This window comes from Dama dama, chromosome X (assembly GCF_033118175.1).
Source record: "Dama dama isolate Ldn47 chromosome X, ASM3311817v1, whole genome shotgun sequence".
Lineage (NCBI taxonomy): Eukaryota > Metazoa > Chordata > Mammalia > Artiodactyla > Cervidae > Dama > Dama dama.
Genome location: NC_083714.1, coordinates 84796677 through 84820310, shown reverse-complemented (window position 1 = coordinate 84820310; position 23634 = coordinate 84796677). Strand labels below are relative to the sequence as shown.

The 23634-nt window shown below is 37.5% G+C and overlaps 2 protein-coding genes across 3 annotated transcripts in view; both read right to left on the bottom strand.

The window, feature by feature from the left end:
- Positions 1-27: 27 nt before the first annotated feature.
- TAF9B (TATA-box binding protein associated factor 9b) lies at positions 28-10964 on the bottom strand. 2 transcript variants are annotated; one of them, XM_061135958.1, is made up of 8 exons: positions 10852-10964; positions 9915-9996; positions 9151-9287; positions 8942-9076; positions 5611-5686; positions 3395-3505; positions 3194-3254; positions 1885-2023 (listed from the first exon to the last, which is right to left on the bottom strand). In XM_061135958.1, exons 1-7 carry the CDS (start codon positions 10900-10902, stop codon positions 3241-3243), a joined length of 606 nt encoding a protein of 201 aa, XP_060991941.1. In that variant the 5' UTR covers positions 10903-10964; the 3' UTR covers positions 1885-2023; positions 3194-3240. The 2 variants fall into 2 exon arrangements, with proteins under 2 accessions (XP_060991940.1, XP_060991941.1); XM_061135957.1 differs by lacking the exon at positions 3194-3254 and having other exon boundaries at positions 28-2023.
- Positions 10965-19918: 8954 nt separating this feature from the next.
- Positions 19919-23634, bottom strand: part of LOC133052742 (fibronectin type III domain containing protein 3C1-like) — a 60130-nt gene continuing 56414 nt past the window's right edge. Inside the window, 2 exon segments of the mRNA XM_061137606.1 lie at positions 19919-20257; positions 20734-20855. Of these exon segments, the coding sequence (XP_060993589.1) occupies positions 19919-20257; positions 20734-20855 (461 nt within the window).

Sequence of the window (23634 nt, the reverse complement as noted above, 5' to 3'; positions counted from 1 at the left end):
TGAATCCCTTAAATAAAATATGAGAAATAAGTTCAAGTTTTTATTAATAATCTTAGAACAAATATGTTAACAATTCCTCAGTTATATAGCATTTTTACAATTCTGAAAGAACTTTGTCATATACCAATTAAACCCTCACAACATCCCTGTGAGGTAGGCAGGGTTGGTGTCAGTTTCCTATTACTAGTGAGAACAAGGCTCATGGGTGAAATAAGGTCACACAGTTGGTTAGTGATGGAGCCAGGACTAGAACCTAGGCCTTTGACATGCTGCCTCCCTGAGAACATTCAAGTAATGACATCCTACGCTACATAATGAACATTTCTCCTATGATGATCAGATCTATTTTTATAAGTTTGATATCACCTTTTCCTATTATCCAAAATCACTGAATCACAGTTTTGATGAGACATTTCTTCCATGTTACTGGACTATTTTTCTTTGATGTATCAAGCACCATCCTAAGATGAAACTTAACCTGTGTCTTAAGTTTTGAGGATCTTTGGCTATAAGTTCTAAATTGTGATATGAAAATTTATTTTAGAAGTTTTACAAAAGTATTCCTATGTTGAATATGTCACTTAACAAAAACAACACAAGCCTGTTTATGTTTTTGAAAGCTTTGTAGTTTTTCCCAATAAGGCGTTTAGATGTGTACAAGTGGAAAATAGGGAAAGGTATTTGGCAATATTATTGGAAAGCCTATACAGAGTACACCTAAATGCAAGTCACATCACACTAATTTGTTTGCTTTGGCCTTCTATAGGAAGGAAAACCCTTAGAAAACTTTCAGGTGTGATCCCATCTTATGTGTGACATTCTCAGCAACAAGCTAAAAATTGATCTGCATTATACCAATAGTAGGGTTCAAGCAGTAGTGATCAAAACATATATGCAGGTGGTAAAAAGGAAGAAAACATTTGCTCTTCAGTGGTTTTGCCTAGGTCCAGTGTAAATATACTTATCAAGGCAGATTTTAAGCTATACCATCTTCTGTGTTAAATTTTGAAATGTGAAATACGGTGGAGTTATCAACTTGGAATATAAGGTTGAAACTGAATATAACTGACCCAGAAACTACCTGTTAAAAGCAGAGGAATGCTCAAAGGGCATAAAAGGCAAGGGATAAAACAACTGCTCTGATATGGAGAGAAAAACAGCAAATGTAAATCTTCCAGTTAAAGTAAACCACAGACCATTAGGCATGTGAAGCAAGTTTTAAAAATGACACAACTATATTATCAGGAGTTATATTCCTAACAGTCCAGTTTTAAAGAGCAATAGGGAGAAACCTAAGCCTGTGGAGAGGAGGTAGTGCAGAAAACGAATAGGATGTAGAAATGGGGCTGAGGAGGTGGGAGATTACAGTTTAAATATATTCAAAATAAATTCAGAATCCGTTTAAATTCATGCCCTCCAAAAAATGTTTGCTAAATTAAGAGATTTGGTCAAAAAAGCATGTGATGACAGAAGCGACTATTTCATCTTCAAAAGAAGTATTTAAATATAGATTAGAAATTGGGCTATTAAATATTAGTCCATTGATCAGGCTTAGAAACTGAAACTTAAGTGCTACCTCAGATACATTGCAGAAAGTTGTTTCCAAAAATAGAATTACTGTAGCAGGAGTCAACATGAATGAAACCATTAAAAAACAAGCACTTAGCTTTTTATACTTTAAGCCTAGTGAAAAAACATTGGTACCCTTAAGAAATCTAATAGTTTAAACAAACGTGAAAAATACTGCAGCTACATTTAAGTTTTCTAAGATAAAACTTGAGATCAAGAATGTTCTAGTTTGGTATATGGATTCAGAACCAACTACAAGTTTGAAATGCATAGAGACTACATTGTATTTCTTACATAGTATCATTGTCATCATCATCTTCATGTTTTCTCTTCAGTGGGTTTGATTCATTGGCTGTGTTCTGTGATGAAACCATGTTGGTGGTAATAAGGATATTTTTGGGCCCAATCATTGAAGGATTAAGCAGAACATTTTGAACTGTAGTTGTTGCAGGAACTGTAAACAGAGGAGAAAACACACCCCAACTATGAACTACATAGAATCAGAAACATACGGCAAAAAGTATTCAACAAAGCTGAATGTAATTCTCATAATAATTTCTTTTTTTTAAAGGTTTTAAAAATGACATTTCTTAAAAGTTAATGTGCATAAAAGAAAATAAAAAAACACAAGACACAAAAAACCAAAGTCATCCATAATCACAAGCGGTTCACTCTTTGTGTCCTAGGTCTCGTTTGTGTATCTACAAAATTAAGCATCCACTTTTATGTAATTAAGATACTACAGTTATGTATATGTTTCTTCATATATCATGAATGTTTACCATTTCAGCATCCAAAAGCTATGAGTATTTTGATAACCAAGAATATACTACACCAACTCAATCTGGAAGGAAAAAATGTAATCCTGTTTTCTTGGTGACAAAAATTTTATAAAAGATAAAGATGGCAACAGGCCTCTAGATAAAGATATTGGCAGAGTTATGATTAAAATACTACCTTCCCTTAATGTTCAATTAAAAAATGAGACCCAGAGCAATAGGGTACACAAAGTATAATGCTTCTAAGAGTAACAAGTATTCCACAAAGCTGAATGTAATTCTAATAATAATTTTAATAGCATGAAGTCAAATAAATAAATAATTTTAAAAGAGCATGAAGTAAAACTATCATAGAAGAAACTGAGGTGGTATACTGCATTAAGAGTTAAACTACATTTTTTAATGTTTCAAAGTACTTAATATCTAGTATAAGATTAAAGGAGTTCTGTTAGGTTTTTTTTTTTAAATTTACCTACAATTTCAATTAGTACTTAGTCATGGGAAGCAGTAGACTGGATTCATCATGCAACACACTAAAGACATATGTTCAAGATCAGGAATCATCCTTCCCTTACAGACCAATATTTTATATAAGTAGTTTATGGTACACAGTTTCAGAAGATCTGAAATCTAAACTTATTCAAGAATAAACTATGTTAGAATTCTACTTATATTCAAACTTCCTATCTATACTTCCATGAATTGAATAAACATATAGTTTTCATTTGATATACACTAAGTTGTATTATTTTCTTGAGATTTAACACTATGTTGTTTGAGAATCTGAGGATCATGTTGAAATCTCTCCCTTCCCCCCAAAATGTTACATATGTAAAATTTCATACAATTTTAATGGGGTTAGACCTCCTCTGATGAACCCTGATTTGCAGCATTACTGCCGTCTTCCTGTTAACGATAGTAAAACAATTCAATTATTGCTATGGGAATACAAACTGTTCAATAATGACAATCACTCACAAATTTTAAAATTCAGAGAAATTTAAAAGAACAACTTTCAACCCCCCATGCCCCACCCATCATGTTACCTGGTTTGACAGGTGTGGACTGAGAAGGTGGAATCTGTACCGTGAATCTTTGGCTTGTCACTGACACTGGAGGTGCAACTTTATTTGGGACAGATGCTGTTTGTGGGGTTGCTATAGTTGTAATTAACAGACCATGTTAGTTAGATGACTTCTTATATAGGTTCAATTTCTGCTTTCCTTTAGCTTACTAGAAATTACCTTCAAAACACATGGAGTTAATGAAAGGTGAGAAAAAATCATTGGAAATAAGCACAAAGTAACTTCAAAAATGTTTACAAGTTCAACAGTTTAGATGCTAAAAATTCAGGATAGTATAGTGGTAAAGAATGTAGGCTCTGGAGCCTACCTACTTGAGTTTGAATCCAGGCTTTATCACTGAGTGACCCTGGCAAGTTATTTAATCTGTTTGTGCCTCAGTTTTCTTATCTGTCAAATGGGGATAACAATACTTATTTCATAGGATTCTTGTGAGAATTGAATAATCCCTTATGTAAAACTCTTCACAAAGCATTTGGCACTGAATTTAGCTACAAGAATTTGTGAAGTTGAACATTTAAATAAACTACAGAATTAAAGGCCCAAGTTTTCTATTAATACCTTATATGGCACTTTAATCTGTCATTTGTTGGGTATAAGAAGGTGTCTATTATGCCCATGAAGCTAAATCAACATGCACCTAACAAAAGCCTAACATACCTCCATCTCTAGGCAAGTTTTCCCACGTACTGAGGAGTGGCACAAAGAGTTTGGTGATGGATAATGAAGCAATATTTCATTTTGTCAGGAAAATTCACAGCAGGTGAATGTTTCTTTGTCCATTACAGATTATAAAATCTCTAAAACATGTACAATAAATGTCTAGGAATAAAAATCACAACTGATAACTAAAACTGGTTAACTTGCCAACACATGTAACTGATTACCACAGCCTAGAGTTTTTAAAAAGTTGATATTCACTTTAGTAATATGAACCAACAGATGAACAGTATATGATTAAAAAGTTACAGAAATTATATATGCAAACTCCTGCCTATAAAGGACATGCATATAATTAGAAGTGTACAATTAATACTGTACCAGGCTGGTTTTAAATGCCGAAATGTGAATTCACACCTTGAAAATATGAAAGATTGTCTACACATCTCAAAAATCAAATGCTGCTTACTCTAGAGCTATACAGCATTTATAGGATTCAAGTTATAAGCAATAAAAACCAAGAAATCACTACTGGTCAAAGAGAAGGGGATTCTTTTTTCTGAAAAGACTTTGACTATGAAAGAAATCCAGCAGGAATATAGAACCAAAAAACCCCAGGAAATCTAGATCCATTATTTATGTGTTTCTTATTATCTAAATAACAATGACATTATGGTTTCTAAATACCATTCTCTACTAAAAGGAATGAGGGTTCTTTGGAGAAAGGATGATTCTGGGACTGGGGTAAAGAAAATATAAGATGAGCTTGGAACATCTTGTGCCAGCAAGCAAGAAATGCTCAAAGAATGATGGAGACCTGTTAAAAATGACATAGGAGACAGTTTGAAGGGGTGCTCACTGACCAATACAGGATAATAGTACTACTTTTGAAAAGGTTACATTAAAAATAATTTTCTTTGATATTCTTAGGGCTTCCCTTGTGGCTCAGCTGGTAAAGAATCAGACTGTAATGTGGGAGACCTGGGTTTGATCCCTGGGTTGGGAAGATCCCTTGGAGAAGGGAAAGGCTACCCACTCCAGTATTCTGGCCTGGAGAATACTATGAACTTTATAGTCCATGGGTGTGCAAAGAGTTGGACATGACTGAGCTTTGTGTATTTTAAACTTCTTTTGATTGCATCTCTTGCCAATTTATTCAGCAATTTAATTTCTGATAATAGGTAGGCTATTGCCATGAGTGAGTTCGGCAATTTCATTTGTATAAAAGCCAGAAAGAACACAGCTTAAACTTTTGTTATTGGTACCAGTTAGTACATACAATAATGTTGAGTAACATCCAATTCTATCCTCATTTCGGATCAGATATTCCTTGTGGCTGTCTCATTTTGAAATCTGATAAAATATATGTTTACAGCTATATTAGAGGATGAGTAAAAGTATTAATGGCAACACATATGGGAATTTCTGACTCCATTTTTGACTTGGATTGTAGTTCAAAATCAAGTGCTGGGGCAGTTCTTCTTTACCAGCCAGAAAAACCGTTTCTCTCTCTCACTTACCTATGCTTGGAGTGGTGGGTCTGCTACTAACAGCTCCAACACTTAACCGTGGAACTAGTCGTCCTTGGTTAGGTCCCTAGGGGATTTAAAACACAAATTAGTTTTAATGTTGTTCAGACTTGACACCTAAACTTACCAGGAAATGAAATTAGGATTTTTGATGTGAATTATCAATGGATAACTGATGGCAAGAATGCCTTTTTGTTCAGTGTTCTAATGCAACATTTAAACTAGGGGTTTCACAAATACATATACACACACACATACACACCTGCACACTCATATATAAACACAAGTAACAGAAACAATACATATCTATATCAACATGGATATGAATATATATAAAATATATAATTCTATATACTTTTAAAGTTTGAAGTAGAGTCTTATTTGGGTATAACAGCTAATTTCCTTATGATTTTTGAATCTTAACTAGTTAATATCTTAACCAAAAAAGAAAGAAACTTCTTATAGTGGAATTTCAGAGGTACAAATGTAGCCCAACATGGGGAGAACTTTCACAGTGGTGGGAAAGCCTTAGGTCATATTTTAGAAAGCAAGTCCAGTGCACGATGATTTATCATTTACTCTGTTATGGTGTAGTGTAAAGATTGGGAGTTATTAAACCTGGAAATAAGTACAAAAAAGATCTTCATGACCCAGATAGTCACAATGGTGTGATCACTCACCTAGAGCCAGACATCTTGGAATGTGAAGTCAAGTGGGCCTTAGGAACATCACTACGAACAAAGCTAGTAGAGGTGATGTAATACCAGTTGAGCTATTTCAAATCCTGAAAGATGACGCTGTGAAAGTGCTGCACTCAATATGCCAGCACATTTGGAAAACTCAGCAGTGGCCACAAGACTGGAAAAGGTCAGTTTTCATTCCAATCCCAAAGAAAGGCAATGGCAAAGAATGCTCAAATGACCGCACAATTGCACTCATCTCACACGCTAGTAAAGTAATGTTCAAAATTCTCCAAGCCAGGCTTCAGCAATACATGAACTGAGAACTTCCAGATGTTCAAGCTGGTTTTAGAAAAGGTAGAGAAACCAGAGATCAAATTGCCAACATCCGCTGGATCATTGAAAAAGCAAGAGAGTTCCAGTAAAACATCTATTTCTGCTTTACTGACTATGCCAAAGCCTTTGACTGTGTGGATCACAATAAACTGTGGAAAAGTCTGAAAGAGATGGGAATACCAGACCACCTGACCTGCCTCTTGAGAAACCTGTATGCAGGTCAAGAAGCAACAGTTAGAACTGGACATGGAACAACAGACTGGTTCCAAATAGGAAAAGGAGTACGTCAAGGCTGTATATTGTCACCCTGCTTATTTAACTTATATGCAGAGTACATCATGAGAAACGCTGGGCTGGAAGAAGCACAAGCTGGAATCAAGATGGCTGGGAGAAATATCAATAACCTCAGATATGCAGATGACACCACCCTTATGGAAGAAAGTGAAGAGGGACTAAAGAGCCTCTTGATGAAAGTGAAAGAGGAGTGAAAAAGTTGGCTTAAAACCCAACATTCAGAAAACTAAGATCATGGCATATGGTCCCATCACTTCATGGTAAATAGATGGGGAAACAGTGGAAACAGTGGCTGACTTTATTTTTCTGGGCTCCAAAATCACTGCAGATGGTGACTGCAGCCATGAAATTAAAAGATGCTTGCTCCTTGGAAGAAATGATATGACCAACCTAGACAGCATATTAAAGAGCAGAGACATTACATTGCCAACAAAGGTCCATCTAATCAAGGCTGTGGTTTTTCCAGTGGTCATGTATGGATGTGAGAGTTGGACCATAAAGAAAGCTGAGCACCGAAGAATTGATGCTTTTGAACAGTGGTGTTGGAGAAGACTCTTCAGAGTCCCTTGGACTGCAAAGAGATCCAACCAGTCTGTCCTAAAGGAGATCAGTCCTGGGTGTTCACTGGAGGGACTGATGCTGAAGCTGAAACTCCAGTATTTTTGCCACCTGATGTGAAGAGCTGACTCACTGGAAAAGATCCTGATGCTGGGAAAGATTGAGGGCAGGAGGAGAAGGGGACAACAGAGGATGAGATGGTTGGATGGCATCACCGACTCTATGGGCATGAGTTTGAGTGAACTCCCGGAGTTGGTGATGGACAGGGAGGCCTGGCGTGCTGCGACTCATGGGGTCCAAAGAGTCGGACATGACTGAGCGACTGAACTGAACTTCAAAAATGTTCACAAGTTCAACAGTTTAGATGCTAAAAATTCAGGATAGTATAGTGGTAAAGAATGTAGGCTCTGGAGCCTACCTGACTGAGTTTGAATCCAGGCTTTATCACTGAGTGACCCTGGCAAGTTATTTAATCTGTTTGTGCCTCAGTTTTCTTATCTGTCAAATGGGGATAACAATACTTATTTCATAGGATTCTTGTGAGAATTGAATAATCCCTGTAAAACTCTTCACACAGCATTTGGCACTGAATTTTAGCTACAAGAATTTGTGAAGTTGAACATTTAAATAAACTGCAGAATTAAAGGCCCAAGTTTTCTTTTTTTTAATTTTTATTTATTTTTAAAAAATTTATTTTAATTGGAGGCTAATTACTTTACAATATTGTAGTGGTTTTGCCATACACTGACATGAATCATTCATGGGTGTAAATGTGCTCCCCATCCTGAAACCCCCTCCCAGCTCCCTCCTCATCCCATCCCTCTGGGTCATTCCAGTGATGACCCAAGTTTTCTATTAATTACCTTATATAGTATTTTATTTTCTATTATATTTCTATTATATTATTTTCTATAATATTTTCTATTATATACCTTATAAAGTACTATATATGGCACTTTAATCTCTGTCATTTGTTGGGTATAAGAAGGTGTCTATTATGCCCATGAAGCTAAATTAACATGCATCTAACAAAAGCCTAATATACCTCCATCTTAGGCAAGTTTTCCCATGTATTGAGGAGTGGCACAAAGAGTTTGGTGATGGATAATGAAGCAATATTTCATTTTGTCAGGAAAATTCACAGCAGGTGACTGTTTCCTTGTCCGGAAACATAAGGAAATTGTTAACATTTAAGTAAGCATGAAGTTTAGGCTTTAAAACTGAACAGAGTATATGCTTAGGTCTCACACTTTAGATAACTCATTTAACTTTTAAAATAGATTTTAAACTTCCATCTTTAATAACGGTTTTCAGTAGCTCCCTCATTCTAGATTATAAATTTAGTATTTAACTTAGCCTTTAATTTCCTGCACTATTTACAGGAATTTGCTCTCTACAAATTCCCCTAACACATCTTACCCTTTTAAAAAGCTAAGATGACTAAAAATTCTTACCTTTTTAATCAAGGACTTTAGCCTATAGTTTGGAGCTGTCAAGCAGTATCTGTCAGGTGGCAGTCTGGGTCCTGCATATGGCTTAATCAGCGGTAAAGGGGTTTGATTTTTCTGCCTTGCAATATCCAGTAAAAACTAAAAAAAAATGCTTATTAGAACAACAATTAAAAACTACAAGTAAAATGAACTTCAAATAAAAGTTTGCTCACATCTCTTGGGGGAGGGGAGGTAAAAGATTGGTCAGCCCGACACTGGATTGCCAGTCTCACATCATCTGCATCAACATTAGGTTTCTTAGCATGGCTTGAATAAATTTTTGCATCATCCAGAATTGAAGTCACGTATCCTTTAACAACAAAACATTATTTTTTAAACATATGAAAATAGCTTAATATTTATGGCCACTTTTCTCAATAAAAAGTTTCACTAATTTCCAGAAAGTTTATGAATTTTGGTTTTAATGTCTAACTGTTCTATCTATACGATCAACTTTAAACAGATGATCACAATATAAATACTGTTCCCTAGCGTGAGCTCCTTTTTATCGCTTTCTGAATTTTATGACATTTTTTTCACATACTTTAAAACTTAATTTTTGTTGAGTAGCTTTAGGTTCACAGCAAAATTTAGGATAATATATAGATTTCCCATATACTCCCTGCAGCCATACATGCATAGCATCCCCTATTATCAATATTCCTTGCAGAGTGGCACATCTGTTACAACTGATAGACCTATAGTGACCTATCATAATCACTTGTCTGTTGTTGTTTGGTAGCCGAGTCATGTCCGACTCTTAATCGATAGTTTATATTATGGTTCTCTCATGGAACTCGACATTCTGTGGGTTTGGATAAGTGTATATAATGACATGTCATGACGTTAACTGTTAAAAGTAATTTTGTTGAAAATGTTCTTACAATGAACGATTTTTCAAATTCAAAAGTTAGGCAAATTTTTGATGTTAACTTACGGAAAGCAAATTCCAACATTTGATTTATAACCCTTGGTTCGTACTCTGTAATTCCCATATCCTTCAGAATCTGTGCCATCACCTGTGGATTCAAAGAAAAATGTCACATGCTTAACCGAGGTATAGAAATCAAGGCTGGACCGAAGGTAATAATTATAATTTGTAATACAAGGTCCCCCTTCTCTGGGTTCCAAATTTGTACTCATCCTTTTCCTCTCAAGCAAGTGTCATACACGCATGCTAAGTCGCTTTGGTCCTTGCGACCCCATGGACTGTAGCCCGCCAGGCTTCTGGGTCAGTGGGATTCTTCCAGCAAGAATACGGGAGTGGTTTGCCATGCCCTCCTCCAGTGTTCTCTTAACTCCCGTCTCTTATGTCTCATGCATTGGCAAAGAGGGTTCTTTACCACTAGCGCCACCTGTGAAGCCCCACAAAGATCACACCAAATGCCCTCGGAGTCCTCTTTGCTGAAAACTTTTTTTTTTTGGTGGGGGTGCGGGTGCGGGTGGGGGTGGGGGCGGGGGCAAAGAGAAGAAAAAGTCCCGGGTTGGCTTTCCCTCCCTAGGTAGAGGTGGCTACAGCTGGTTGTCATTTTCAGATGTGGCTACCAGGGAAATTTAGCATCAAAACCCAGGACCTACGAGTCAGGATTCGCAGACGGGGAGGGACGGCTAGGTGGCCGGGGCCCAAGGTCCAGGAGATGAAGCTGGGCCGCCGGCCTGCGCATTCGGAGGGCGCCAGCCTGCCTCCAGCCGGGCCGCCAGGGTGGCGGGAGAGAGCCCCGGGGTCCAGGGCATGCCAGTCTACTCCTGGCGGCCGTGGCAGGACTGAACTCGGCCTGCAAGCCCATCACCAGGTTCTCCGCCCGGGCCCACCGTTCGGGCCCGGATATGGCCGCACGGAGCCGCGCACCCCGCCGCGCATCCTTCGCACTCACCAAGGCATCTCTCGGAGCGTTCTTGGGAGGCGCCATCTTGCCCGACTCCATGTTATCCTGCAACTCGTCATCCGGTGGCGAGAACGCGCTCTCGGGTTCCTCGCTCAGGCCCCTCCCCCGCGGGCGCGGAAGGCGGGGTTACCGCGCTGGCTCCTGCTCCGCGGGAGGCTGTTCCCTCGCCTCCTCCCCTCCCGCGGCGGCAGAGGGCGGCCGGGCTTGCGGGGAGTCCGCGGCGCAGGAGCCTTGAAAAGTCGGAGAAGCCTTCCCAGAAGAGCCCTTGGCCACCGCTTGGAAGAGCCGATAAGTTCGCCTTCCCAGAGCTATTCCCCGGAGAAGTGCGCAATATGGCCACCCTTGACTTTTCTGGGGCCCCTCCTTACCTCCTCTGCCGCTACCCTGGCCCCTTAATCTCCCTGAAATGTCTGCAGACGCCCTGCCTCCACCTGCCTCTGTGGTAGGGCTGCCTGGTCAAATGCAGAAAACCCAGTTAAATTTGAATCAACGACAACACATTTTTAGCGTCCCCTATTTTTATTTTCTAGATCTGGCAACTCTAACCTAGAGCCTGCTCTACACTCAGCAGGCATTTGATCAGCTGTTCGCAGGCTCAAAGCCCTGTCATTTATTTTTTCTTTTTACTTTAAAAATTAATTTATTTTAATTGGCAGCTAATTACAATATTGTGGTGGTTTTTGCCATACTTCGACATGAATCAGCCATGGGTGCAACATGTCCCCCCATCCTGAACCTTCCTCCCACCTCCCTCCCCACCCCATCTCTCTGGGTTGTCCCAGAGCACTGGTTTTGAGTGCCCTGCTTCATGCATTGAACTTGCACTGGTCATCTGTTTTACGTATGATAATATACATGTTTCAATGCTATTCTTTCAAATCATCCCACCCTCGCCTTTTCCCACAGAGTCCTAAAGTCTCTTCTTTACATCGATGTCTCTTTTGCTGTCTTGCATGTAGGGTCGTCTTATAGGGTCGTCATTGCCGTCTTTCTAAATTCCACATATATGCGTTAATATACCGTATTGGTGGTGTTTTTTTTTCCCCTGACTTACTTCGCTCTGTATAATAGGTTCCAGTTTCATCCACCTCATTAGAACTGATTCAAATGCATTCTTTTTAATTACTGAATAATATTCTATATTGTGTATACGTACCACAGCTTTCTTATCCTTTATCTGCCGGTGGACATCTAGGTTGCTTCCATGTCCTGGCTATTGTAAACTGTGCTGTGATGAACATTGGGGTACATATGTCTCTTTCAGTTCTGGTTTCCTCGGTGTGTATGCCCAGCAGTGGGATTGGTGGGTTATATGGCAGTTTTATTTCCAGTTTTTTTTTCATTTATTTTTATTAGTTGGAGGCTAATTACTTTACAATATTGTAGTGGTTTTTGTCATACATTGACATGAATCAGCCATGGATTTACACGTATTCCCCATCCCGATCCCCCCTCCCACCTCCCTCTCCACCCGATTCCTCTGGGTCTTCCCAGTGCACCAGGCCCGAGCACTTGTCTCATGCATCCAGCCTGGGCTGGTGATCTGTTTCACCCTAGATAATATACATGTTTCGATGCTGTTCTGTCAGATCATCCCACCCTCGCCTTCTCCCACAGAGTCCAAAGTTCTGTTCTGTACATCTGTGTCTCTTTTTCTGTTTTGCATATAGGGTTATCGTTACCATCTTTCTAAATTCCATATATATGTGTTAGTACACTGTATTGGTGTTTATCTTTCTGGCTTACTTCACTCTGTATAATAGGCTCCAGTTTCATCCATCTCATTAGAACTGATTCAAATGAATTCTTTTTAATGGCTGAGTAATATTCCATGGTGTATATGTACCATAGCTTCCTTATCCATTCGTCTGCTGATGGGCATCTAGGTTGCTTCCATGTCCTGGCTATTATAAACAGTGCTGCGATGAACACGGGGATGCACATGTCTCTTTCAGATCTGGTTTCCTCGGTGTGTATGCCCAGAAGTGGGATTGCTGGGTCATATGGCAGTTCTATTTCCAGTTTTTTTTCCCCTTTATTTATTTATTTTTTTTTCAGTGGGTTTTGTCATACATTGATATGAATCAGCCATAGATTTACATGTATTCCCCATCCCGATCCCCCCTCCCACCTCCCTCTCCACCCGATTCCTCTGGGTCTTCCCAGTGCACCAGGCCCGAGCACTTGTCTCATGCATCCCACCTGGGCTGGTGATCTGTTTCACCATAGATAATATACATGCTGTTCTTTCGAAACATCCCACCCTCACCTTCTCCCACAGAGTTCAAAAGTCTGTTCTGTACTTCTGTGTGTGTATTTCCAGTTTTTTAAGAAATCTCCACACTGTTCTCCATAGTGGATGTACTAGTTTGCATTCCCACCAACAGTGTAAGAGGGTTCCCTTTTCTCCACACCCTCTCCAGCACTTATTGCTTGTAGACTTTTGGATAGCAGCCATCCTGACTGGTGTGTAATGGTACCTCATTGTGGTTTTGATTTGCATTTCTCTGGTGATGAGTGATGTTGAGCATCTTTTCATGTGTTTGTTAGCCATCTGTATGTCTTCTTTGGAGAAATGTCTCTTTAGTTCTTTGGCCCATTTTTTGATTGGGTCATTTATTTTTCTGGAATTGAGCTGCAGGAGCTGCGTGCATATTTTTGAGATTAATTCTTTGTCAGTTGCTTCATTTGCTATTATTTTCTCCCATTTTGAAGGCTGTCTTTTCACTTTGCTTATAGTTTCCTTTGTTGTGCAAAAGCTTTTAAAAAATGTTTATTTATTTTTAATTTATTTATTTTAATTGGAGGCTAATTACTTTACAATATTGTAGTGGTTTTGCCATATAGAAATGCAAGAAATTTCTGTGTATTAATTTTATATCCTGCAAATTTACTGTAGTGATTGATTAGCTCTAGTAATTTTCTGCTGGTATCTTTAGAGTTTTCTATGTAGAAATGCATTTCTATGCAATGCAGGCAGATTCTTTACTGTCTGAGCCACCAGGGAAGCCCAGTGATATAGTAAGGTTGTTTGTAAATAACATTTTGAGGTGTAACTTACATAACATAAGATTAACTCATTTTAAGCATATAGTTCAATGTTTTTTAAAGTTTATTTTATTGAAGTGTAGCTGATTTACAATGTTGTGTTATTTTCTGATGTACATCAAAGTGATTCAGTTATACATATATATATATATATATATATATATATATATTCTTTTTCATATTCTTTTCCATTATGGTTTTTCACAGGATATTGAATCTAGTTCCATGTGCTATACAGTAAGACCTTGTTGCTTATTCATTCTATATATAAGACTTTGCATCAGCTAATCTCAAACTCTCTTATTTTTTTTTCATTTATTTATATTAGTTGGAAGCTAATTACAATATTGTAGTGGTTTTTGCCATACATTGACATGAGTCAGCCATGGATTTACATGTGTTCCCCATCCCGATCCCCCCTCCCACCTCCCTCCCCATCCCATCCCTCTGGGTCTTCCCAGTGCACCAGCCCTGAGCACTTGTCTCATGCATCAGACCTGGACTGGCGATCTGTTTCACAATTGATATTATACATGTTTCAATGCTATTCTCTCAGATCATCCCACCCTCGCCTTCTCCCACAGAGTCCAAAAGACTGTTCTATACATCTGTGACTCTTTTTCTGTCTTGCATATAGGGTTATCGTTACCATCTTCTTAAATTCCATATATATGCGTTAGTATACTGTATTGGTGTTTTTCTTTCTGGCTTACTTCACTCTGTATAATGGGCTCCAGTTTCACTCACCTCATTAGAACTGATTCAGATGTATTCTTTTTAATGGCTGAGTAATATTCCATTGTGTATATGTACCATAGCTTCCTTATCCATTCGTCTGCTGATGGGCATCTAGGTTTCTTCCATGTCCTGGCTATTATAAACAGTGCTGTGATGAACATTGGGGTACACATGTCTCTTTCAGTTCTGGTTTTAATCTCAAACTCTCAATCCATCCCTACCCCATCCAATTCAGTAATTTTTAATAAACTTACCAAGTTATGCAGTTATCACCTTAATACAGTTTTGGAACAGTTCCATCACCTTAGTAAGATCTGTTGTGCCTGTTTATAGTTAACCCAGAAAGGGGGTTTTAATCTAAATCTGGTACATGTATTAAAGGGGAAGCAGTGCATATCTTTGGGACAAATGTGGGAACCCCCAAGGGGCATGAACATATGCTTGAGTTGGTTGTTGACATCATCTGATTTCTACCAAGAACTACTTTTCATGAGCTTTTCTTTGCTCACATCTTGGGTGATTATGTGCTTTAAGAAGAAAGCCATTCACTGATGGGATTTCTTCACACTTATATTCTCAGGTAGTGAGCAGTAAACAGTTCTTAGACAATCAAGAAGCAGTTATAGGCTTGCTGCATGGATAAGAAAGTAGCTGAAATCTTATGGAGATTTTTGGTTTTTCAGTGGTATAGAAGAAAGAAGAAAAAAATAGGCAAGGCAAATCTGGTGTCCCCGAAAGAATAGGGACTTCAGTGAATAGGACCCAGGATGGTACCTATTAGGTGTCTACTGTTCTTTGTGACTCTGCTTAATTGCTATTTGTCTACCTCTATGTGAAACTATTGACTTAATCTGCCTGAGTTTAGTATACTAGCATTATAGTTGATGTATCAGGATAGACTCTTGGATGTGAAAAGAACTTTAAAGATCATCTACCTGCAAGTTTTATTTATTAATATTTTACACAGTTGATGCCTATAGAGGGGAAAGGGTTTTCTTTTTTCCCTTTTTAAAATTCAATTATAGGGACTTCCCTGGTGGTCCAGTGGTTAAGACTTTGCCTTCCAATGCAGGGGGTGCAGGTTTGATCCCTGGTTAGGGAGCTAAGATACCACATGCCTTGTGGCCAAAACACCAAAACATACAACAGAAGCAGTGTTGTAACAAATTCAATAGACACTTTAAAAATGGCCCACATCAAAAAACTTAAAAAAATATTCAATTATAGTTCCGTTGGATCACAAAGAGTCAGACATGACTGAAGTGACTTAGCATGCATGCATAGTTGAATTACAGTGTTGTGTTAATTACAACTGTACAGCAAAGTGACTCAGTTATACACATACATATGCATTGTTTTTCATATTCTTTTCCATTATGGTTTATCAGAGGATATTGAATATAGTTCCCTGTGCTATATATACAGTAGGACCTTGTTGTTATTCTATTCCTTAAAAAATTTAATTGGAGGATAATTGCTTTACAATGTTATATTGGTTTCTGCTATACAACAATGCAAATCAGCTATAAGTATATGTATATCCCCTCCCTCTTGAGCCTTCCTCCCAACTCCCCATCCCACCTCTCTAGGTCATCACAGAGTACAAGCTGAGCTCCCCGTGTTATACAGAATCTTCTTACTAGTTACCTATTTTACACATGGCAGTGTATATATGTCAGTGCTACTCTTTCAATTTATCTCACCCTCTCTTTCCCCCACTGTATCCACAAGTCCATTCTCTATGTCTGTGATTCTATTCCTGCCATGCAAAAAGTTCATCAGTACCATTATTCTAGACTCCATATATATGCATTAATTTACAATATTTGTTTTTCTCTTTCTGACTTACTTCACTCTATAATATGCTCTAGGTTCATCCACCTCAGTTCAAGTGACTGAAATTCATTCCTTTTTATGGCTGAGTAATACTCCATTGTATATATTACCATAACTTCTTTATCTATTCATCTGACGATGGACATCTAGGTTGCTTCCATGTCCTGGTTATTGTAAACAGTGATGCAGTGAACATTGGGATCCTCTCAGTTCAGTCACTCAGTCATGTCTGACTCTTTGTGACCCCATGGACTGCAGCACACCAGGCTTCTCTGTCCATCACCAACTTCTGGAGCTTGCTTAAACTCATGTCCATCTACTTGGTGATGCCATCCAGCCATCTCATCCTCTGTCGTCCCCTTCTCCTCCTGCCTTCTATCTTTCCCAGCATCAGGGTCTTTTCCAAGGAGTCAGTTCTTCGCATCAGGTGGCCAAAGTATTGGAGTGTGTCAAAAAGACACATTGGGATGTATGTGTCTTTTTGAATTATGGTTTTCTCAGGGTGTGTGCCAAGGAGTGGAATTCCTGGTCATATGGTAGCTTTATTCCTATTTTTAAATTTTTTTAAATTGGAGGACAATTGCTTTACAATATTGTGTTGGTTTCTGCCATACATCAATATTCCTAGTTTTAAAAGGAATCTCCATAGTGGTTTTATCAATTTACATTCCCACCAACAATGTAAGAGGGTTCCCTTTTTCCCACATCCTCTCCAGCATTTATTATTTGTAGATATTTTGATGATGGCCATTCTGGCCTGTGTGAGGTGATACCTCATTGTAGTTTTTATTTGTGTTTCTCTAATGATGAGTGATGCTGAGCATCTTTTCAAGTGTTTATTAGCCATCAGCATGTCTTCTTTGGAGAAATGTCTGTTTAGGTCTTCGGCCCTCTTTTTTATTTAGTTGTTCTTTTTTTATATTAAGCTGCATGAGCTGCTTGTGTATTTTGCAGATTAATCCTTTGTCAGTTGCTTTATTTCCAATCATTTTATCCTATTCTGAGTGTTGTCTTCTCACCTTGTTTATAGTTTCCTTCGCTGTGCAAAAGCTTTTAAATTTAATTAGTTCTCATTTGTTTATTTTTGTTTTTATTTCCATTCCTCTAGGAGGTAGGTTAAAGAGGATCTTGCTGCAATTTATGTTAAAAGTGTTCTGCCTATGTTTTCCTCTAAGAGTTTTATAGTTTCTGGCCTTACATTTAAGTTTTTAATCCATTTGAGTTTATTTTTGTGGGTTTTCTTGAGGTCACACGATTTGTTAGTAGCAGAGATGAGACTAGAACCTTATTCTCCTGATATTTAGAATATACAATGCCCTAGAATTAGAAATAAGTCAGAAACAGGATTTATAAAACAATGTTGTAACAGCCAGTTAAAGACATCTTGATATATATGAAATCTAGAAAGACAGTACTGATGAACCTATCTGAAGGGCAGCAATGGAGATGCAGACAAAGAGAACAGAGTTGTGGACACAAGGTGGGAAGGAGAGGGTGGGAAGACTTGAAAGAGTAGCATTGAACAATATACATTACCACATGTAAAATTAGATATCCAGTGGGATTTTGCTGTATGATGCAGGGAGCCCAAGTTCAATGATCTGTGACAACCCTGAGGGGTCAGATGGGGTGGGAGGTGGGAGGGAGGTTCGGGAGGGGACATATGTATACCTATGGCTGATTCATATTGATATATGGCAGAAACCAACAGAATATTGTAAAGCAATTATCCTTCAATTAAAAATAAATAAATTAAAAAAAGACATCTTGAATTGGTTTTAATTTTTCTAGTTTCTTTGTGAGGAGATAAATATGTAGCATCAAGGGGATAATTATTCCAAATAAATAAACTTGTGCAAGTCCCATTTAAAAAATAACAGGGGAATATTTTTTTAATTTTTTATTGGTATTTAAAATGTTTCCTATGATAGTAATACTTTAGTAAGTGTAAATTTTAGGTTCTACATTAGTTTGATGAATGTAGGTATATGAAATATACAAGCTGCAAAACATTTACTTTTAGCAGATTAAAGTGTATTCAGTTTAATTATCAATCTCACAAGGTATTCTAAATTGAGAGAATTTTCCATTTTCCAATAAAAGCAAATTACTATATAGGTAAGATTTTAAATACACCTTTAAAATATTTTCCAGTAGGTAAAATTTTAATGAAATGTTTGCTTGTAGGCAAAGAAAGACTGATAAGATATATTTTTAAAATAGGCTTTAAAATATTATTTCTGTGGTGTATATAAAAAGCTATTACATTAAAACTTTCATTTTTGGTATTCTCTAAAGTTAAAATGTGAAGGTAATATTCTTTTAGAATGTGGATTAATATTGTATCACAATTTATTTTTGAAGAAAACTTTTATGTTTTTCATGTTTAAACAATACATCAAGCTCTAAACTGAACAGCAACCACCTAAATAAATTTTCTGTAACATACCACATATCAGTGCAATACCCAGTGAAATATAATATCATTGGGTATGCCAAAATTAGCCCATGTGAAAATGGGCCAACTTAGGGTTTTCATTTTTGAAATACAAAGAACAAACTGAAATAGAGATAATATTTAAACAGTTTCAATAAAGGTAAGAAATATTCTTTGGAGAGGGTGACATCTCCTTTGCAAGATGGCCAAAACAGCCCCTGAAAGATTGTGAGAATAGAGACAGATGCTTCATTTGTAACTAGAAATAAATATGAATGTATCAATTTTGAGAATAAATCATTTAAATATTCCATGTAAAATATGAATAATCATATGTATCATGTTAAATTATTCCAGTTACAGAATAATCAGCACTGGGTGTATTTGAAAGAGCTTCGAATGGTATAAAATGGCTTCCTACGTCCCTACTTCTACTCCCAAAGTGATGTAAATTACTACTTTCCCACTATCAAAGTAATTATCAGAGGACAAGCCAAACAGCTGAGTATGTTACCTTGAAAAAATTACAGTACAGAATATAAAGTTGGTAGATACTTTTTATTATTTCATATGAATGTAAGTTGACATGTAGAATTGATTTTTACCACTTTGTTCTGTATAAAATTCTGAAATGCTTTTATCCTCTCATAACTCTTAAAACTTTGCAAAATATTCATTTGAAAAATTAAGACAGGGAATAGTTTTCAAGAGAGGTTTTAGGTCATTTTACATAATAGTGGAGTGTTGCTAAAATTTTCAAATTTAAAATATACCTATTTTCTAAAAAAATCTCTTCTACTGTCACAATGAATTTCTTTTTTTTTAAAATTAACAATGAATTTCTTGAAGGCAGTCCTTTTGATGTCAGATAAAAGTTCATAAGGATTTCTACCCAATAAGATTTACTTTTAAGAACTGAGATGCATCTAGCAATTTCTTTATTTAATGTAATTTGTTTTAGAACTTCCTAAAAAGTTAAAAATGTGTAAAAATAGATTAGTTGATAAGGAGGTACTGAATCATAGCAGCACATTGAATGGCAATTAGTGCAAATCCTATCACAAGGATCAGAACAAAGGTATCATCACTCATCTCTATCTTGAGTTTTTCATGTTTCCCTTCATTAGGGCTGCTTCCTCTCTTTCTTCTAACATCTTTGCCAGGCCCCAGCTGTTGCTTATAGGTTGAGAAAAGAGCACTCTGGCTACAATGTCCCCAGAGCTCTTGTATCCCAGCAGAATTCTGATATTGACGTCCAGCGCAGACTTTGAAGCAGTAATGTGAATTTGTGAGAAAGTTGGAAAAGGTGAACGATGTGTTCGGTCCTTTGTAAATCTAAAAGAAAAAGAGTCAAAATTAAAATTACCTTTTCTTACCAAAAAAAAAAAAAAAAATGGTTTTTGACAACAGGAAACATTGCATGAATATGTTCACAACAAAAATAAAAGTTTACTGTTACAGTCTCTAATATCTTGAGAACCCAGTACTATTTAGGTGTAATTTTCTTCAATGTAACAAATAACAAAGACTTGTAACTGTTAAACTTTAAATTCCATTTGGTTTGGAATGGGTTGGGCATGTGGTCAGTGGAAACTAAAAACAACTACATCCAATAATATTAAGTTAAATACATAAACAAATTGTTCCCATGTAAGTATTATGTACATAAATATTTAAGACCAGATAGGATTTTTGGATAAAATTTAGTTACTTTCAATATCATAAAAGAATATTGTACTCTTTGACAAAAGCTCAGTCCCCAGCAGGATGTAAAACTGTAAATTACAATGACAAAATTTACAAGAATTTACCACGTCAGTTCCTTTTCCACTGATGAGCTGAAGACTGTAAACTATGGAATCTCCGTTTATTGGCTCCAAAGATTCCCATTTGACCTCACAAGTATTGTTATTCAACTGCTGCAATTTAGGTGCTAGAAAAAGAGAATTTCAGCTTAGATGGTTCCACTTTTCCTAGCTGGTCTTGAAAACATTGAAATCTCTCATACAGTTTTATATGGTCACTAAAAGGCAACCCATGTAAGATTAATCTAAATGATATATATTTATAGTTCTTACTGTAAAGACTTTTGCTGTACCACCAGCATCTTAATACTTGTAATAAAATTTTTAAGCACTTAAAATTGTCAATTAATAAAAATATTTTATTTTCTAGTAATATCTGTTACAACTTTAGAAGTGACAAACAGATTTAAGGGATTAGATCTGATAGAGTGCCTTGAAGAACTATGGATGGAAGTTTGTAACATTGTACAGGAGGAAGTGATCAAGACCATCCTCAAGGGAAAAAAATGTAAAAAGGCAAAAAGGTTGTCTGAGGAGACCTTACAAATAGCTGAGAAAAGAAGAGAAGCTGAAGGTAGGAGAAAAGGAAAGATATACCCATTTAAATGCAGAGTTCCAAAGAATAGCAAGGAGAGATAAGAAAGCCTTCCTCAGTGATCAATGCAAAGAAATAGAGGAAAACAATAGATGGGAAAGATTAGAGATCTATTCAAGAAAATTAGAGATATCAAGGGAATATTTCATGCAAAGATGGGCACAATAAAGGGCAGAAATGGTATGGACCTAATAGAAGCAGAAGATATTAAGAAGAGGTGGCAACAACACATTGAAGAACTATACAAAAAAGATCTTCATGACCCAGATAATCACGATGGTGTGATCACTCACCTAGAGCCAGACATCCTGGAATGTGAAGTCAAGTGGGCCTTAGGAAGCATCATTACGAACAAAGCTAGTGGAGGTGATGGAATTCCAGTTGAGCTATTTCAAATCCTGAAAGATGATGCTGTGGAAGTGCTGCACTCAATTTGCCAGCAAATTTGGAAAACTCAGCAGTGGCCACAAGACTGGGAAAAGATCAGTTTTCAGTCCAATCCCAAAGAAAGGCAATGCCAAAGAAATGTTCAAACTACCACACAATTGCACTCATCTCACATGCTAGCAAAGTAATGCTCAAAATTCTCCAAGCCAGGCTTCAACAGTATGTAAACCGTGAGCCTCCAAATGTTCAAGCCAGATTTAGAAGGCAGAGGAACCAGAGATCAAATTGCCAACATCCATTGGATCATTGAAAAGCAAGAGAACTCCGGAAAAACAGCTACTTATGCTTTATTGACTATGCCAAAACCTTTGACTGTGTGGATCATAACAGGAAAATTCTTAAAGAGATGGGAATACCAGACCACCTGACCTGTCTCCTGAGAAATCTGTATGCAGGTCAAGAAGCAACAGTTAGAACTGTACATGGAACAACAGACTGGTTCCAAATAGGAAAAGGAGTACGTCAAGGCTGTATATTGTCACCCTGCTTATTTAACTTATATGCAGAGTACATCATGAGAAACGCTGGGCTGGAAGAAGCACAAGCTGGAATCAAGATGGCTGGGAGAAATATCAGTAACCTCAGATATGCAGATGACACCACCCTTATGGCAGAAAGCAAAGAACTAGAGCTTCTTGATGAAAGTGAAAGAGGAGAGTGAAAAAGTTGGCTTAAAACCCAACATTCAGAAAACTAAGATCATGGCATATGGTCCCATCACTTCATGGTAAATAGATGGGGAAACAGTGGAAACAGTGGCTGACTTTATTTTTCTGGGCTCCAAAATCACTGCAGATGGTGACTGCAGCCATGAAATTAAATGACGCTTGCTCCTTGGAAGAAAAGTTATGACCAACCTAGACAGCATATGAAAAAGCAGGGACATTACTTTGCCAACAAAAGTCCATCTAGTCAAAGCTATGGTTTTCCCAGTAGTCATGTATGGATGTGAGAGTTGGACTGTGAAGAAAGCTGAGCACTGAAGAATTGATGCTTTTGAACTGTGGTGTTGGCAAAGACTCTTGAGAGTCCCTTGGACTGCAAGGAGATCCAGCCAGTCAATCCTAAAGGAAATCAGTCCTGAATATTCATTGGAAGGATTGATTCTGAAGCTGAAGCTCCAATAGTTTCACCACCTGATATGAAGAGCTGACTCTTTGGAAAAGACCTTGATGCTGGGAAAGATTGAAGGCAGGAGGAGAAGGGATGACAGGATGAAATGGTTGGATGGCATCACCAACTCAATGGACATGAGTTTGAGTAAGCTCTGGGAGTTGGTGATGGACAGAGAAGCCTGGTGTGCTGCAGTTCATGGGGTCGCAAAGAGTTGGACATGACTGAGCAATTGAACTGAAGTTTACAACTTATTAGTCTGGTTGAATCCCTACTGATATCTCTTGCATTGTATTTATATGATGTATCATACATTTGGAAGAATCCTCACAGTCATTAATAATTTTATTTTAAGATCACAGAAAGTGTGTGAGGAAAGTAGGGTAGAAACTGACTGAGGAAAGAAAGACAGAAACTGAGTAGAAAAGTAGCATCTTTATTTCATGTTCTTAATCTTTGTAGTGTCAGACTTTATTTTTTTGGTCTACAAAATCACTGCAGATGGTGATTGCAGCCGTGAAATTAAAAGACACTTACTCCTTGGAAGGAAAGTTATGACCAACCTAGACAGCATATTAAAAAGCAGAGACATTACTTTGCCAACAAAGGTCCGTCTAGTCAAGGCTGTGGTTTTTCCAGTGGTCATGTGTGGATGTGAGAGTTGGACTGTGAAGAAAGCTGAGTGCCGAAAAATGGATGCTTTTGAACTGTGGTGTTGGAGAAGACTCTTGAGAGTCCCTTGGACTGCAAGG